This window comes from Cervus elaphus, chromosome 14 (genome assembly GCF_910594005.1).
Source record: "Cervus elaphus chromosome 14, mCerEla1.1, whole genome shotgun sequence".
In the NCBI taxonomy this organism is placed as follows: domain Eukaryota; kingdom Metazoa; phylum Chordata; class Mammalia; order Artiodactyla; family Cervidae; genus Cervus; species Cervus elaphus.
The window spans coordinates 76,929,536-76,948,402 of NC_057828.1; the positions used below are offsets into that span (position 1 = coordinate 76,929,536).

Consider the following 18,867-nt stretch of genomic DNA (forward strand, 5'->3'; position numbering starts at 1 on the left):
AGCTAATTTTTTTTTTTCTTCTCACACTTTCAGAGGTTCTAACCAATCTAACTGCAGCCAAATAAGGACGTAAATACTCTGGATTTTTATGACAGGAATGGGAGCCTTACTGTGGCCAGTGCAATGCAGAAAAGTTACCCTGGAAATCCTTGAAACAGCAGTCACAAAATTAAATTTGAATCACCATTAAAACTACACTACGGCAAAGGAAAAAAAAAAGACTAAAATAATAAAGTGTGCATACTTGTTGAAAACAACCCTGAGAAAGTGTTTTTGGTTTTGTTGCTATTTGGCCAAAACAAAGCTCACCAGAGTAGTTACTCTGACACTCCATGGAGTCAGTTTCCCTTCAGAAACTAAAGCGCGTATTAAGATGACTGACAGAAAGCAATTTAAAAACCCTGCTCTAAACAGAGTACTCCTGGCAATCTTAAATGCAGACAGGTAGATGGATAGATGGATGAATAGATGAGAGATAAGAATATTAACTGTAAACGTGCCATCCACTCCTCTAGAACTGCCAATCTTCTCGAGGCCCTAAGTCAATGAGAAACGCTTCTCTGTCACAGAAGGGAGGTAAGGGCTCTGAAGGATGCCCGGCGCGGGCGCGCGCGCTGTCACCGCCGGGTCCCCGCCCACCCGGGCTCCTCTTGCCCCGGGGACCGGGGCTCACCAGCATCTCAGGGAAGCACCCGGCTTTTACTCAGGTCCGCTCCTGCCCCTTCCGAGCCCGGCTCCCGGAGCGTGGCGGGGAGGCCGCACCCCTCTCCTACCTGCAGCACGAAGGCGCTCGGCCAGATCGTGAAGCCGCGTTCGGCGGCGGGGCCGCGGGACAGCCGCACGGCGGCCGCCTCCTCGTTGGGGTTGTCCAGGGTCAGGGGCAGCGTCCGAGAGGCTCCCAGGCGCACGTCCCCGAAGCAGAGGAAGGGCGACCTGCAGAAGTGGCTGAGGGACAGGACGGCCGGGGACGCCGCCTCCTCCTCGGTGCGGGGACCCCTCGGCCCCGCCCGCGGCCTCGGCTCCGGCGGGCTCCACTCCCAGCAGCCGCGCCCCCGCTGCCAGGTAGCCATCGAAGCCTCTGGGTACACCCGGCTGCTCCGAGCGGCCTCCGCAAGAACGCCCACCGCCTCCCCTCGAGGAGCTGCGGGGATCGAGAGAGAACTCGCCCCCTTTCTCGTCCAGTTGCCAGGACCCAGAAAGGCGTCCGGACGCACAAACTCAAACTGGAGAGAGAAGCGAACCGAGAAAGGGTTTTGCCTCGTTTAAAATTCCCGTCTCCACCAATGGGCTTCCCCGGTTCCGCCCACCTTCGAGCGGGGCCAATCGCTGAGCAGCAGTGCCAGCCAATGAGAAGACGGCGCCTTATTTAAACGTGGCGGCGACGGCGGCGGGTCGCTCTCGCTGAGGAGGCTGCGATGGCAGCGGGGTCTCGGCGGCCTCTGAAGGCTGGGGCTCAGGCTTAGAATTCGCCTTTCGGTTTTGTGAACAGGTTGGTGGAAGCGAAGAGAGTCACAGCACTTCCACCGGAAATGCAGCTGTCTTGGCGGTTGCCGGCACAGTCATTCCCTCACAGTACTTTGAGGGAGATCAACATACTCGTCCGGGATCGCTCCGCCACTGCCTGGGCCCAAAAGGGAGAAAATGAGGAAAATGGAAATTAAATGTACAGTTAGTGTGAACGTGCTGATATCAGTGCGTGGTGTCGGTTCAGCGGCTCAGTAATTTACCTGCTGGTTCTTACTTCGGGATTCTGGGAGCAAAACCAGGTAAACAAACAAAAACTGAGATTCCCAGTAATTCATAAGTGGTGGTCTTGACGGGCATGGCCCTCGACAGATAACTTCTCGGTTTTCAGTTTAATTGTAGATATCTGATAATGATTGTAGCTTACATGTTACTCTCTGCCAGGGGTTGTGTTAAGCCCTGCACGTATTTATCTCCAGCTTCCCTTCCACCCTGGGGGAAGGGACCGTTATTCGTGATTCACAGAAGAGAGAGGCCGGGCGTCCAGCCAGCTGGGAGTGGCGAGGCCAGGAGGGGCACTGGCGGTTCGACTCCTCTTGCTGTCCCCGCTGCCCCGCGCTGCCTCTAAAGACAGGAGGAGACTTAAAAAATAACCTGTGGATGTGCTACAGCTACACAGAATACATGAAAACTCCCTGAATGGAAAATCAAAATGAGGAAAGTGAGATAGGAAATTGTATTCACTGACACCCAATTTGACCTGATGTTGAACCCTGTTCAGTTCAGTTCAGTCCCTCAGTCATTCCCGACTCTTTGTGACCCCATGAATCACAGCACGCCAGGCCTCCCTGTCCATCACCAACTCCCGGAGTCCACCCAAACCCATGTCCATTGAGTCGGTGATGCCATCCAGCCATCTCATCCTCTGCGTCCCCTTCTCCTCCTGCCTTCAGTCTTTCCCAGCATCAGGGTCTTTTCCAATGAGTCAGTTCTTCGCATCAGGTGGCCAAAGTATTGGAGTTTCAGCTTCAACATCAGTCCTTCCAGTGAACACCCAGGACTGATCTCCTTTAGGATGGACTGGTTGGATCTCCTTGCAGTCCAAGGGACTCTCAAGAGTCTTCTCCAACACCACAGTTCAAAAGCATCAGTTCTTCGGTGCTCAGCTTTCTTTATATTCCAACTCTCACATCCATACATGAACACTGGAGAAACCATAGCCTTGACTAAACGGACCTTTGTTGGCAAAGTAATGTTTCTGCTTTTTTTTTGTCTCTGCTTTTTAATATGCTGTCTAGGTTAGTCATAACTTTCTTTCCAAGGAGTGAGCGTCTTTTAATTTCATGGCTGCACTCACCATCTGCAGTGATTTTGGAGCCCAGAAAAATAAAGTCAGCCACTGTTTCCACTGTTGCCCCATTTATTTGCCATGAAGTGATGGGACCAGATGCCATGATCTTAGTTTTCTGAATGGTGAGCTTTAAGCCAACTTTTTCACTCTCCTCTTTCACTTTTATCAAGAGGCTCTTTAGTTCTTCACTTTCTGCCATAAGGGTGGTGTCATCTGCATATCTGAGGTTATTGATATTTATCCTGGCAATCTTGATTCCAGCTTGTGCTTCCTCCAGCCCAGCGTTTCTCATGATGTACTCTGCATATAAGTTAAATAAGTAGCCCTGTTACCTCAACGATATTTAATCAAACGTGTTTATGTAGGTTTCTTAAAAATCCTTCAGGACTGATGCACAAGGAGAATGCTACTACATACATTTTTAGCAAAATGTTTAAGTGAATGACAGTAACTTTTAAATACACTTAATTTATATTTATTATTTTGTACAGTGAATGTTATTCATCAAATTAACATTGCAAATATAGGCCCTCTTAATCTTAAGTCACTGAAATATTTGTCTCAACTCTTTTTAACATGATAGGAACACATTTTGTTTCTATATGTTCTCCCCTCACAGGTTTCTCTTCACAAAGCAATGCTGTTGATGCACAGTTTTTAAAAACCCAAAATGAACTATACTGAATATTTTTTGTTTGCCCTCCACGGTTTCTTACTCTGTGACGTCTGTTTTACTCAAAGAGGTAAGCCAGGGTACTCCCCCTACCCCACCCACCTTGAGCTGGCTCCATCTCCACATTAAAGTCACAAGTAGCTGGAGAAGTGCCCTCATCTATTGGAGATCTGGGTGTGGGGACACCACAGTGTCACTAGGCCCAGGATAAGACCCTATTGCTTGTTTCTCTGCAACCCAGACCTATCTTTGTGAATAGTCCCTTTATTAAACTTCCTTGAATTACAGTAAATTGGAGACGGCCAACTATTTCCTTAGTGACCTTGGCTGATACAACAGTGGCCTTGGGAAATTGCCTCTTCAGGTAGAATTCTGAATTGAGTTGTTCATATTTGAGGAGCACAGGGATAAACTCTTACTAGCAAGAAACACACCATGACAATCCAAAGGGTGGGATAGCATCATCCTGAGTCCTCAAATTATCCACTGGACACTGTCCAAGCTTAGTGTCATCTGGTTTTGCCTAACACCCTAGAGAGAATACATAGGGAAAGAGAAAATGAAGGTACCACCAAGAACATATATTGAGAACAAGAATGTGTGGACAGGAGCTCTGAAGAAGCCCCTCACGTCCTTTGGTCTCAGGGAATGTATGGCCAAGGACCAAGCCCACATCTTCTGGTAAATGTGGCAGCACTAATTAAATACCCAGCCCTGCCAGCCTCTTAGCTGAGGGGAAAGAGTGGAACCCTGTGAAAATGTATCTTATTTGGGTAAAATTTTAAAGGCTGAGAACTTGTAATTCTTTCCACAAACCTCCCTTACCAACAGAGTCAGCCCCTTATGCCAGTCCATTATATTGATGACGTTTGCTGATTAAATCTAATGAGCAAGAAATAGCTGTCAGGTACTGTGAGAGTCTGAGATTTTATACAACTAAAGTTTTATTGGAACACAGTAAATGAGCCCATTCATTTACACATTATCTATGACTGCTTTTACAATACAGTTCCAGGAGAAATTGTGTGGCTTCCAAAGTCTAAACTATTTGGTATCTGGTCCTTTTCAAAGAAGTTTGCCATCAGGGATCTAATCCAAAGAACCAAACCACTGGTTGTGACAAATAAACTTCTGTTATCAAAGCAGTGTCCAACAGCTTGGAGCTGAGTGGGCCCAGAGTTCACAACCTGCAAAGATGACTTTGGTCCTGTAATATCTCCTCCTCCCATGCTGCCTCAGTCTGTACCTTGGGAAGGTGGGGGTCCTCATTGAATATTTCATAAAGGAATAAAAAGCATGGTTAATGGAAGGATGTTTGCCGTCCAAGGAGAACCAAACCCTCATAGTCAACAAAAGAGTTTGAAATGCAGTACTCGAGTGCAGTTTCAAGAATGACATAATGATTTCTGTTCATTTCCAAGGCAAACCATTCAATATCACAGTAATCCAAATCTATGCCCCAACCACTAACGCCAAAGAAGCTGGAGTTGAACCCTTCTATGAAGATCTACAAGACCTTCTAGAACTAACACCAAAAAAGATGTCCTTTTCATCACAGGAGACTAGAATGCAAAAGTAGGAAGTCAAGAGATACCTGGAGTAACAGGCAAGTTTGGCCTTGGAGTACAAAATGAATTAGGGCACAGGCTAATAGACTTTTGCCAAGAGAACACACTGATCATAGCAAACACCATCTTCCAACAACACAAGAGACGACTGTACACATGAACAGCACAAGATGGTTAACACCGAAATCAGATTGGTTATATTCTTTGCAGCCAAAGATGGAGCAGCTCTACACACTCAGCAAAAACAAGATCAGGAGCTAACTGTAGCTCAGATTATGAACTCCTTATTGTAAAATTCAGACTTAAATTGAAGAAAGTAGGGAAAACCACTAGACCAGGTATAGCCTAAATCAAATCCCTTACGATTATACAGTGGAAGTGAGAAATAGATTGAAGGGATTAGATCTGATAGAGTGCCTGAAGAACTATGGACAGAGGTTTGTGACATTGTACAGGATGCAGTGATCAAGGCCATCCCCAAGAAAAAGAAATGGAAAAAGGCAAAATGGTTGTCTGAGGAGGCCTTACAAATAGCTGAGAAAAGAAGAGAAGCTAAAGGCAAAGGAGAAAAGGAAAGATATACCCATCTGAATGTGGAGTTCCAAAGACAAGCAAGGAGAGATAAGAAAGCCTTCCTCAGTGATCAGTGCAAAGAAATAGAGGAAAACAATAGGATGGGAAAGACTAGAGCTCTCTTCAAGAAAATTAGAGATACCAAGGGAATATTTCATGCAAAGATGCGCACAATAAAAGACAGAAACAGTATTGACCTAACAGAAGCAGATGATATTAAGAAGAGGTGGCAAGAATACACAGAAGAACTACACACACAAAAAGATCTTAATGACCCAGATAACCTAGAGTCAGACATCCTGGAGTGCGAAGTCAAGTGGGCCTTCGGAAGCATCACTACGAGCAAACTAGCAGAGGTGATGGAATTCCAGTTGAGCTATTTCAAATCTTAAAAGGTGATACTCTGAAAGTTCTGCACTCAATATGCTAGCAAATTTGGAAAACTCAGCAGTAGTCACAGGACTGGAAAAGGTCAGTTTTCAATCAAATCCCTAGGAAAGGCAATGCCAAAGAATGTTCACACTACCACATAATTGCACTCGTCTCACATGCTGTCAAAGTAATGCTCAAAATTCTCCAAGCTAGGCTTCAACAGTATATGAACCAAGAACTTCCAGATGTTCAAGCTGGATTTAGAAAAGGCAGAGGAACCAGAGATCAAATTTCCAACATTTGATTTCATTCAAATCATCGAAAAAGCAAGAGAGTTCCAGAAAAACATCTACTTCTGCTTTATTGCTTATGCCAAAGCCTTTGACTGTGTGGATCACAACACACTGTGGAAAATCCTTCAAGAGATGGGAATACCAGACCAGCTTACCTGCCCCTGAGAAACCTGTATGCAGGTCAAGAAGCAACAGTTAGAACCATACATGGAACAACGGACTGGTTCCAAGTCAGGAAAGGAGTACGTCAAGGCTATATATTGTTACCCTTCTTATTTAACTTATATGCAGAGTACATCATGCAAAATGCCAGACTGGATGAAGCACAAACTGGAATCAAGATTGCTGGGTTAAATATCAATAACCTAAGATACACAGATGACACCACTCTTATGGCAGAAAGCAAAGAAGAACTAAAGAGGCTCCTGATGAAAGTGAAAGAGGAGAGTGAAAAAGTTGGCTTAAAGCTCAACATTCAGAAAACTAAGATCATGGCATCTGGTCCCATCACGTCATGGCAAATAGATAGGGAAACAATGGAATCAGTGAGAGACTTTATTTTGGGGGGCCCCAAAATTAATGCAGATGGTGACTGCAGCCATGAAATTAAAAGACACTTATTCCTTGGAAGAAAAACTATGACCAACCTAGACAGCATATTAAAAAGCAGAGACATTACTTTGCAGACAAAGGTCCATCTAGTCAAAGCTATGGTTTTTCCAGTAGTCATGTATGGATGTGAGAGTTGGACTATAAAGAAAGCTGAGCACCGAAGAATTGATGCTTTTGAACTGTGGTGTTGGAGAAGACTCTTGAGAGTCCCTTGGACTGCAAGGAGATTAAACCAGTCAATCCTAAAAGAAATCAGTCCTGAATATTCATTGGAAGGACTGATGTTGAAGCTGAAGCTCCAATACTTTGGCTACCTGATGCGAAGATCCAATGAATTGGAAAAGACCCTGATGCTGGGAAAGATTGAAGGTGGAAGGAGAAAGGCACGACAGAGGATGAAATGGTTGGATGGCATCACCAACTCGATGGACTTGAGTTTGAGCAAGCTCTGGGAGTTGGTGATGGACAGGGAGGCCTGGCATGCTGCAGCCCATGGGATTGCAAAGAGTTGGACACAACTGAGTGACTGAAGTCAGGTGAACTGATGTATGGATGTGGGTGGTAGGCCAGATGTGAGTAGAGCTACACTTCATCTTCCTCTCAGGAGTAGATGACAACACTCTCAAGAGCAGGATTTGCGTTGATGCATCTGGTCCACTTCAAAAGGGAGAAGATGTGAGTCGGCTCTCTGCTGACTCAAAGGCAGCAGCCAACAGATTGGGCAGCTGGTCAAAGGTTTGGAAAAAGCAAAATGAAAAGTTGGTGACGAGTAGGTCTGGGGAGGAGAGATATGTTAAAGGGCCTCCCAATATAGGGACAGGAAGTTAAAAAAATTCTGTCCCAAGTAAATGCCCATCAGAGAGCATCCATGGCCAAGAAGGAGTTCACAACTCAAGCAAACAGGACAACCTGTCATGCTCAGGTGTCAGGATCTCCTTTCTACTAACAAAGGCCAAGCAGAACCCCCAATGTAACACCCCTACCCAGTACCAACCAGCTGCCTGTGGTGTGTGGGTTACGTTAAACCCCTTCTGTCATGGATGAGGTGGTATTGTCTTCTCTGGCGTAGATGCATTTGCTGAGTCTGGGGGCTATACCTCCCCATGGACCTGTAGAATTCTTCTTCTGGAACCAAAGAATCTGTGGTGGTTTTCAAAATTTGTCTCAATTCTCAGCCACTCCTCTTTTCAAGAGGGGAAGCTTAATTTGTGTCCCTTGAGTGGTGGGGACTTAAGAGGAGTTCACAGTGGCAGAAGTGATGATACTATTTCCTAGATTACGTTATAAAAGCCTGCAGCTTAAATCCTGTGTTCTCACTCTTTGTATTTTTTGCAGGGGGAGTAGCCAGCTGCCTATCACCATGCAGCCCTGTGGAGAGAGACCTTGTGGGGAGGAACTCTGGCCCAGATGTGAGTTCGGAGGTGAAGTCTGCTCCAGGATGGCCTCTAGAGACTGCATTGCCATGAACTTTGACCTCAGCTCCAGGGGAGATCTTGAGCCACAGCCACCAGCTCAGTCACTAGACTCCTGACCCACCGGACCTGGCAGGCAATAAACGCGTGCTGTTTTAAGACACTGTCTGCTATAATTGGTCTAATTCGTTACACAGCAGTAGAGAATTAGGTGTCTCACACAGCACTGACTCCAGTGGGAAGACATGCTTCGCAGAAATGAACTCCTGTCTGTGGAATTCACTGAGCTACCAGCTGCCCGCGGAGGCTGAATTATGGTGTCAGATGTAGACAGCAGCTGGCAAGGTCAGGCATGTCCTGTGACAGAGCTTGTGCCTTTTATAAACCAGCAGTGCCCCCTCCCGTGACCAGAGTGTACAGTTGTGGGAGTGAGGGGCAGTGGTGAGAATGGCCCTCACTGTCACAGGGGACAGCCCATCCATGAGGTTTTCTGCACTTAAGACTCCTTGGGGAAAAACAGCAGGTGGCTGCTTCAAGCATAATAGATGTTATTAATGTTTGAATATATATTAATTAGCCAATTCAATTTAGTTCAGTCATGTCCGACTCTTTGCGACCCCATGGGCTACAGGATGCCAGGCCTCCTTGTCCATCACCAACTCCCAGAGTTTACTCAAACTCATGTCCATTGAGTCAGTGATGCCATCCAACCATCTTGTCCTCTGTCATCCCCTGCTCCTCCTGCCTTCAATCTTTTCCAGCATCAGGGTCTTTTCAAATGAGTCAATTCTTCGCATCAGGTGGCCAAACTATTGGGAGTTTCAGCTTCAGCATCAGTCCTTCCAATGAATATTCAGGACTGATTTCCTTTAGGATGGACTGGTTGGATTAAAAACCATTAAATATTAATGATTTATACATTTAACATATAAAATATTTGAAATTATATCTAGCTTATGAAAGTGAATAAAATTTTAATACCTGTGCTCCAAGAGATTGGTTTTCTATGTGCTGTCTTTTCACTCACTTTTTCAGGAGGCAGGCCAGGCACTCTGCATTGTCATGCTGTGAAAATGTGTTCAATAAAACCTAGACATGCTTTATTAGGACCAAAGAACTTTATTTAAATATCAAAACAACACAAAGAACTAATTCAGCATACAACACACTTCCTAGTCTTCACAGAGAACTGAATTTTTCTATAAAGACATTGGTATTCAGGAAACACAAGACAGTCAAAATATCTATAAAACTCACAAGATACTTTACACACAGTTGACAAAATAATGAATCTCGGTATTTTAGATTTTTCTTTGTAATTGCTTTTAAAAGTTCTAATGATTAAAAACAAAATTTAAGATTGGAGACTGGAAACAGGGTTCAAAGGCATTTCCACTTTAATGTACATCATAAACCTCATAATCCAAGTGCCCACCTCTGTGCTCATTTTTGGCAGCCTCACTCATCAGCTGTAATACAGTTTTATCCACAGGGATAAGAAAAGTCCGATTGTTACAAGGAATAAAAATTGTGTAATCATAAAGCAGGAATACCAAGCAGGGTGAGATAACAATAAGTGTGCATATTCTTCATTCAAGACATATTTTAGAATCTCTAGCAGTTATAAGAGCACCAAAATTACTTCTTTACCTAAGAAGTTAGGGGGGAAAAAGCGGAACAAAAAGACATATCCATTTTGTATAACCTCTATTCTCTGAATATAATTCTTATTTTCTCTTTATACGAATGGCTATAGAGGCTCAATTCAAACTATTTGGGGATTTTTCAACAGTCAAAGACTCAAGATCAATGCACAGCAAGTTGAAAGATGAAGAGTAAATACAGGGCAGATCCTCCTTCCACCAGCCCTTCCCCTCATCCTCCACGTGACCTACTGTTGTTACTTCTGCCTTCTTAAGGCCACTGCCAAAGAGGAAGCACAGAAAGCATGCTACTAGTCCAGAATAAAAGTACCTGAAGTAGAAATAATTTTTGAGGAAACAGGGAATGGTCCCCCCTCCCCAAAAATCCACTATAGACTTTACAGAGAGGAATGTGCAAAAGAAAGGGGAGGACCTAAAAACAATTGTCTGTGGTTCCTAGAAATTACTAGAAAATTATTCTCACATTATCCATTATTCAGCCTAATAGTAAGTGACATTTACCGTTAACACTATTACAGGTTTTAGAAATGCGACTTGCTCCTTATTAAAAAATACATTTTGAGTCATTTAAAATTTGGCACTGATCTTAGAATGATCCACGTATGACTTCAAAAGTCCTAATTTTTCCTGAGTTCATCAACTCAAGTTGTCAGTTGGCTGGGATGTTGCTGCTTTTTAGAGACTCATCTCAAACCATCACCTCTGGCTCAGTTTTAGGCAAACTGAGAAAAGAAGCTGCTTTTTAGAGCAGGGTGGTTTGGTAATGGATTATTCAGAAGAAAAGGTGGGAGATGGGAGGAGATGGAGAGGCAGACACACTGCTCATTTTACTTGTCAGATTCCTCTAGTGATCATCTAGAGACAGGCCCAGGAGTGGCTGTGCAGTAACTAGAAAGGCCACAATAGTAAAGATTAAAAAAAAAAAAATCATACTAGTACTTGATGCCAGTTTCCCTACAAAATTATAAAGCAATCTAAAAAAAAAAAAACCAAAAAAAAATACTGTTGCCTGACCAGCAGGCAACACAAACACAAGACTCATAACAATAACAAAACAACCACAATCGTTTATTAACCAGCACAATCTAGCCAGCAGAGTCAACTCCAAGCTACTACAAATTGCTACCTCGAACTGAAAAGGCACGAAGCATTCAATCCAGGGATGACTGGGCGTGGACGAAAGGACACTGTCACAGAGCTGACACTCCACATCTGACTTTCCACCAATGATACAGCAGAATGATCTGCTAGAAGGGAATGCAAACTTACACGGACACACACCAGTTAATGGTGTCTTTAATTTGCTTGTCAATTGCAGAGCGAAAGCAATGAATGATATTTAAATACCTACTAGCCCTTAACTAATAGCTTATAGTCACTCACTCTGCAAAGATGTTTTAACAATTTTAAGGTTGACAGAAAATTATTAGTGTACCTACTTCATGATGTACCATCACTTTAAAGGAAGTCACTTAATAAAGCACCAGTTTAAAACCCTATTTTTGCTACTCTTCTTCAATAAATGACTAAGTTACTTAAAAGTATGCAAAGATCACTGCCTTCATAGCTAGTGAAATCTTGCTGGCATGAAGAATAAACCCTAATCTTAAATGGTATTTTAGGCTGCAAAAAAATAGGTGGGGTTTGTTACAAAAAAAATCTTCAGTTTGTCCTAAAAAAAATTCTAAGGCAAAATTATTTTAATAGTGTAGTGTAAAAAATAAGCTTAGTATTATTTAGCAATTAATAGTGTCCACTTAAAAGATAACATTCAATTAATTAAACTGAGGAAAACAGAGTATTCTTACTTGTAATTGGTTTGTCAGTATGACTATTCCCAGAGTATTTTCTTCTGTTCTTATTTCTAATACATATAAACACAAACACTTAAACTTAGTATTCAAACTAATGATTTTTTTTAGAAAATCCATAATCCTAGGACTTCAACTGTGCTTCTTTGGACAAATATTTATTCAAACAACAAAGAATTTAAATTCTTTTAAACTATTTTAAAACCTACTAAAAATCTTTGGCGCATTTAAGTAAAAATGGATTAGGTTAACAAATTTCTACATTTGATAAATTATTCAATTTACATAAGTGCTAACTGCTATCAGCTACAACATTAATTTAAAACAATAAATTATGCTCATAAAATAAAAAATTCTTTATGAGGCTGACCTTAGTTGCAAGATTCAAAATTTTAAGTATAGTTACAGAATTCATGGATTTTAGAGTTAATGGAGCATTTGTCCCAAATACTCCAAATCAAATGTGACAAACAGTTAACTGAAAAGAGCAGGCCTCATTTCATATTTTTTGTGCCAACTTCAAAAACTTATATATATACATTCAGTTTGCCCAAATCCATGAGGTTTTCACAACTGTAAGACTTCTTATATTCTGATTTGGAGATTAGAGGCAGCAGATTCGCTTGCCCGCTGAGACTATTTCTTCATAAGAATCATACCACCTACCTCCCAGACTGTTTTTAAGATTACATGAGAAAATGCAGTGCCTGGCACCTGGAGAGCATTCATTAATGCTCTATTTCTTCGCCTGTTAGTAGCTCTGCCACTTATTAACGATGCAGGCTTAACCTCAGATTCTTCATCTCTAACATGGGAATACAGCATGCCCTTTCTACTTCAGAGCTGGTTATGAGGTTTAAATGAGATAACTGTGAAAGCATTTTATAAAACAGTAAACTACTTTTCAAGTTTAAGTTATCTACAATAATAAGTAAATATAATTATGTTTCACCTTATATAAGAGATGTATTCAAGAAAAGTTCTATACTGTAAACCAATTCCTACAATCAAATTATATATTTAAAGCATTAGGAGATTATTATTAAAAGAACCCTAAAGTCAATACCTTCAAAAAGCAAAGTATTCTTTTGAATGTGAAAATGCAACACCCTCTTTTTCTGCTACCGAACATATAATAATACCACACACATACACATATATACTATTTGCCTTTGTGTAAGTCCAAACTTTTCTACATTGTTTTATATTCAAGGCAGGGTACATTTTTAGAAATGATTTCTTTTCATCATAGTAAGTCTTTTAGTTAAAACTCTTGTAAGTCTTTATGATAAAAATCATAAAGAGATATGTTTTTAAAAGTCAGTTTGAAAGACAAAATAATAGTACCTCATATAGTCAAGTTCTATCATGTTAAGTACCCTAGACACAACATTTCCACACAAAAGTAAGAATGCTTTTAAAAGAATATTGATACATTGCTTGTATCTATCAGTTATAGGAGAATTATAACCAAACTTCAACAAATGAGGCAAAACTCAGGTTGGCTTTACTAGTTATATGAGCTACTTTGGTTAACTGCCCCAATTCTCAACTTTTTTTTTTTTTTTTTAATTTCCTCTAGTCTGGTAAATATTCCTGCAAAGTACCTTTATTTCTTAAGTGCTTCAGCAAGCAAGTTTCCACATTATTAAGTGGTTAAAATTTTTCACTAAACTTCATTATTTTATTTGTGATTTTTTTTTTCACAAGGGCTGGGCCAGACTTTACAGTTTACACAAAAAAAAGTGCTTAAAGCAATTAGGAGTGTAAACAAAACTGAAATAGAAAACTCTTAAAATTGCTATTTTCCAGTAGTTTACATAATGACATGCTAATAATAAATCAACCCTGCCTAGTCTCTAATCCTTCAAGCAGCTCCACTAGGAAACATCCTAGTTTAAGTTTAAATTGACTTCAGAGTATGGAAAGTGCACATCTTTAAGGTATTTCACAATTTTGACCGACTTTTTCCTCATTTAACTTTAATCAGTGAGGTTTTGCTCCAACTGCTATTTCCTTTTACCAAGTCCTCAACTTTTGTCTCATACAAAAATAAAAATTAAGGATAATCACAGACATTAGGGTTATGTGTAAAGCAAAAATAAAGATCTAGGTTACATGTATATTTGTATACAAGGAGTGGTTCCCTCTAATTAAAGTAAATGAACATTCAGTTCAGTTAGACAAGAATTTTATAATTTGTGTGGCACCAGCTCTAATCATTAAACAAAAATCTCTAGATTCTATTTCCCAGAGTTACAGCTGGTCAAGGTAAATGAGACCAAAAGTGGCTTGTTAACTGAATTTTAATTAGTTAGATGATGATATATGCTGATATACTGTTAATGTTTTTGAAATAAATGGCAAAATACAAACGGTGAACTTACTTTAAAAAATATCTAGTTAAAACTGCCATATTTTGCTTTTAACACATTTTCAACTTGTATATTTTAATGCCTACATCTGTATTTGCATTTCTTATTCATACTAATTGAAGCACAGGCAAAAACCAACCATTTGGATTAATTATTTCAGTTCTACATTTAACAAGCTAATCCTACATTAGTAAGCTTTCTGGTCTTGAGTCTGTCAAAAGACTAAAGAATAGTGATAAACTGAAATTATGGCCAGATGAAAAAACAACACAGATCTATTCCAAGACTTTCTTATAAATTCAAATTCCTAATTTCATTTCTTAAAAATCTGGAAGAAATAATCATGAAACTTAAGTCAGGATAAGGAACAGTTGCAATTATCAGTACACTCTTACATTCTTTCTTAAAGGCTACATGTTCCTTAACACTTGTTTGGAAGATGAGGAAAGGAGAAAAGAGGAATGAGACTAAAGGAGAATAAAAACTTCCACTGATGTTTAAAAACAAATACCCCCATAATGTCAACAGCTGATAGTTTTGAAAAGTTAAAGAGTTAAAAGTTAAAAATTAGCACTAAATAATTTTTTTTAAAAAAATCACAAAATGTCCATTTCAAATATTATATACCTCAAAATGGGTTGAAATATTCAAATATGTTCAGTAAACAGAGATACATATTTTTCTTGATTGGAAAAGCTTCTGAGGACTTGAGAAACTAGAGAAAATGAAAAAATAGCAGCCCCACTAATTTAAAAGCCGTCAGCGCTAGGCCACCATTGTGCATAGCCACTGAAGAAGTCTGTGGAATGTTTGGATTTGCTCATGAATGGTGCTCACTATTAGACATGTTTTGGACAGCAGTGGAGTTATCAAGGCCCAGTAACGTTCCGAGGTAAGACTGTTCTCTAGGATCCAGCATCTGTTCGGGTCGGACTGGGTGAACTATATTTGCAGGCTGAGGAGTAAGCGTGTATTTCTCCAGAAAAGCTAGGTCGGCAGCTCGAGGGTAATCGGCGGCCGGCGGCTGTGGTGACAAGATCTCGTGCGCGGGGGGCGGGAGGGTGGTGGTGTGGCGCACCAGGTCCCCCTGCGTGTCGGGCATCTGCACCGGGACCAGCGTCACGGGGACACACACCTCGGCAGGCACGTTCTGTAGCATGGTCTTGGCTTCCGACTGGTAGACTTTGGGCTGGTCCATGTATTGTTTTGTTTCTGTTTGAAAGATTTTATCATCGGATGAGTACTCTACCGGCAAGGATACAAGTTTTTCCTCAGAAGCACTGAGAGGATCATCGGGAGACTTGATGCCGTGAACGTGGTCAATGTGGTATTTCAGCTTGTCCTTCCGTTTAAATGTTGCATTACAGTGCTGACAATTGAAAGGCCGGGCATCAGAATGAATGACCAGGTGTTTTGTTAAAGTTTTCTTAATTCTAAAAGATTGATTGCAAATTTGACACTTGTATGGTTTTTCACCTGTTTGAACACAAATGAAATTAACTGTAAAATACATTCAGTTAAGACAATAATATTAATTAAGCAGTAAATTTTCCATGTGAATACTTACAAGAACTTAATAAAAGCAATTAATACATGCTATCACAAAGTGGAGACAGTATAGTAACTGGTAAAGAGAATGAAGTCAAACATCAGAAAGATCTGGGTTTGAATTCCAGCAGTACCACTTACCAGGCAAACCTGGAGCAAACTCCCCAACTTCCAAGCACAATTTCCTCACCTGTTAACAGTACCTGCCTCACAGACTTGGTGAAAGGACTGAAGGAGAAATGTACATAATAGTGCTTAGCATTATACTGGCTCACGGTGAGGACCTGATAAACTCAGGCTATTGGTACTAAGGCTTGCTCTCACTATAGCCCCTAAAGAAGTTGTAAAACTAGAGCATTTGATGCCTTCCTATCAAGAAGGATAAAAACTAAAACAGCAACTCTGATTAACCTGGGTCTTTGGATTGGAACAAGAAGTCATAATACTGGTGTCTATAGCCTGAGATTAAAATAAGGAGAGTTGATCAGGATCTAGAATAGGGAAGCCAGTATTCGACTGTCCCTGAGTCAGATTCTCACACTGTAGTTGGAGACTTCCTACTATTCCTTCCTATTACCATTATAAATTCCTAAAGTAGCCAAGGGTGGTTGGTTAATCCCCAAAAGGAATGATTTTGTTACCTTACATGGAGAGAGGGACTTTGAAGATATGATTAAGCTTAAAGACCCTGAAGTGGGGAGATTAACCAGGTAGGCCCAATCTAATACACAGATCTTTAAAAGTGGTGATAACTGAAGATTAAGGGGTCAGACAGCTGTGACAAGAGGACTCAAACCCACACTGCTGGTTCTGAAAACAGGAAGAGGAGGCCACGACTCAGGAAATGTGCCAGCCTCTGGAAGCCAGGAAGATCTCCACTTACGACTAGTTACAAAACTAGAACCTCAGTCCTACTCCTGGAAGTCAATAAATAATCCAACCGAGTGGGAACAGGCTCTTCCCTAGCAACTCCAGAAAGAAATGGAGCCCTACTAACACCGACATTTTAGCTTGGGTCATTCTTCTCACCTTATAGAGCTGTAACATCATAAGCTTGTACTGGAAGCCACTTTCATGAGAGATACACAAGACAAAGTGAACAGTCTAATATACATATAACCAGAGCCCCAGAAAGAAAACAGAGTATACTTCAGAAGCAGAATTTGAAAGAAAAAATGGCTGACAATCTTACTAAATGAAAGGCATAAAGTCATAGATGCAGTAAGTTCTACACATCTCAAAAAATACTAATACAAAAGAGAAAAAAAAGCACATCTGGGCACACTATGAAAAACTATCAAAAATAAATAAAAGAAAAATCTTAAGCAGCCAATTAAAAAGAAATTCCTTTTAACTGAGCAACAATAAGACTGACAGTATATTTTTCAACAAAAACTGGAGGTCAAAGAGGAAAAAATGACATTTAAAATATTAAAAGAAAAATAACCACTAACATAAATTCTACAGTCAGCCAAATGTTCTTCATAAAGTAAAAAGGATAAAAACATTTTCAGAAAATCAAAACCTAAAAGTATTTGGTGCCAGCAGATATGCACAAAAGGGAATTCTTCATGCAGAAAGAATATGATTCCAGGTCGAAGAATGGTAATGCAGGAAGGAGTGAAGAGTAAAAATAAATAATACAAGTTATTTAAAGCAAAATAACAAAACAATAATGTCTTATGTCATTTAAAGTATATGTAAAATTAAAACACATACAATGCATAAAGGGTGAGAGATGAGGTGTCGTAAGGTCTCTGAATTGTCTGAAAGGGGATGATGAACTAACTTGAGATAGCGTCTAATCATCTAAGAACACACATTGTGATCTACAGGTGACTACTAAAAGAATACTGAAAGAATATGCAATTAACAAACTAAGGGGAAAATGGGTAATAAAAATACTTCACAATTACAAGGAAGTGAAGACAAGGGAAAAAAGCATTAAGCAACAGAGGGGACAAATAGCACAATGACAGTTTTGGTAACTAATATTTTCTTGGAATGTGGTCACATTCTTTTTATTTATACCTTGTCTGTGGCTGCTTTCATGTTACCACAGAGAGCTGAGTGCTTGTGATCTGGAATGTTGGGCCCACAAAACCTTTAATGTTTACTATCTAGTCCTTTACCAAAAAAGTAGGTGGACCTCTGCTTCAAATGATTCCTCCATCTCATTTCGTAACTTCCGTAAGTACTGTCTTAATCTGTAACAGAGCTCATTTCCCTAGTTTTCCATGGGCAGAGGCACTTGTCCCTGGCTCTAACCAACTGTGAGATATCCAGAGATGAGAATTCCAAATCACTGGTTATCAAGTAATTACAACAAATCAATGTTTTAAAAAAACTTAATGCAGTTACAAAGCCAGCCCTTAGTAACTCTCCTCTAGGTAATTCCTATAGTTTTAAAATTCTTAAATCGTCCGTGGTTTCAAATTAACTTTTAATTATCTCCTTCAAATCATGAGTTTATTAGGTGTATTATTTATAACTAGCATTGAGAATAGCATTAATATAGCTTCCTCATTTCTTACTCTTATTTATGTAACCCCCAAATTATGACTTTTTCATTTTCAGGGAGATGTACTTTTATGTTTAACACAGTACTGTATCAGTAACAAATTCCTTTTTCTATTTTAATTTTTAAAAAAGATTTGGCCGTGTCAAGTCTTAGCTGCAGCATGCAGGCTCCTAGATGCGGCATGCAGGACCCAGTTTGCTGGCCAGGGATCGAACCCAGGCCCCTTGCATGGGGACCACTTAACCACCAGACCCAGAGAAGTCCCAGTAATAGATTTTTTACTGTAACTCTATGCTATTAAAATTGCCCAAATTCAGTTATTTCCAATTCTCATTAAATATGAGAAATATGAAATAAATTATTTTCCCTTCCAGAACAGCAAATTGACAAATTCCAACCTAAATATAAAGCAAACAACCATAAATGTATTAATAGATTTCTTTCTTAAAAAGAAGGAAAAGAAAGATAGCACTAAGTCAGGTCTAACTCTTGCGATCCCATGAACTGTAGCCCACTAGGCTCCTCTGTCCATGGGATTCTCCAGGTAAGAATACTGGAGTGGGTTGCCATTTCCTTCTCCAGGGAATCTTCCCAACCCAGGAAATGAACCCAGGTCTCCCATATTGCAGG

General features: G+C 40.5%; 2 protein-coding genes and 1 long non-coding RNA gene across 5 annotated transcripts in view; 1 reads left to right on the plus strand and 2 right to left on the minus strand.

Annotated features, from left to right (window-relative positions):
- The window catches only part of ASPM (assembly factor for spindle microtubules), a 61,577-nt gene extending 60,320 nt beyond the window's left edge, over window positions 1-1,257 (minus strand). For both annotated transcript variants that reach the window (XM_043923603.1, XM_043923601.1), the window contains exon 1: window positions 774-1,257. In XM_043923603.1, the coding sequence (XP_043779538.1) occupies window positions 774-1,070 (297 nt within the window). In that variant the 5' untranslated portion in view covers window positions 1,071-1,257. The remainder of the gene's footprint in view (window positions 1-773) is intronic.
- Window positions 1,258-1,289: 32 nt separating this feature from the next.
- LOC122707765 lies at window positions 1,290-8,973 on the plus strand. The gene is made up of 3 exons (XR_006344909.1): window positions 1,290-1,766; window positions 3,435-3,558; window positions 8,242-8,973. It is a non-coding gene; the product is annotated as an uncharacterized LOC122707765 (long non-coding RNA).
- Window positions 8,974-9,424: 451 nt separating this feature from the next.
- Window positions 9,425-18,867, minus strand: part of ZBTB41 (zinc finger and BTB domain containing 41) — a 35,647-nt gene continuing 26,204 nt past the window's right edge. For both annotated transcript variants that reach the window (XM_043923437.1, XM_043923438.1), the window contains exon 11: window positions 9,425-15,644. In XM_043923437.1, the coding sequence (XP_043779372.1) occupies window positions 14,989-15,644 (656 nt within the window). In that variant the 3' untranslated portion in view covers window positions 9,425-14,988. The remainder of the gene's footprint in view (window positions 15,645-18,867) is intronic.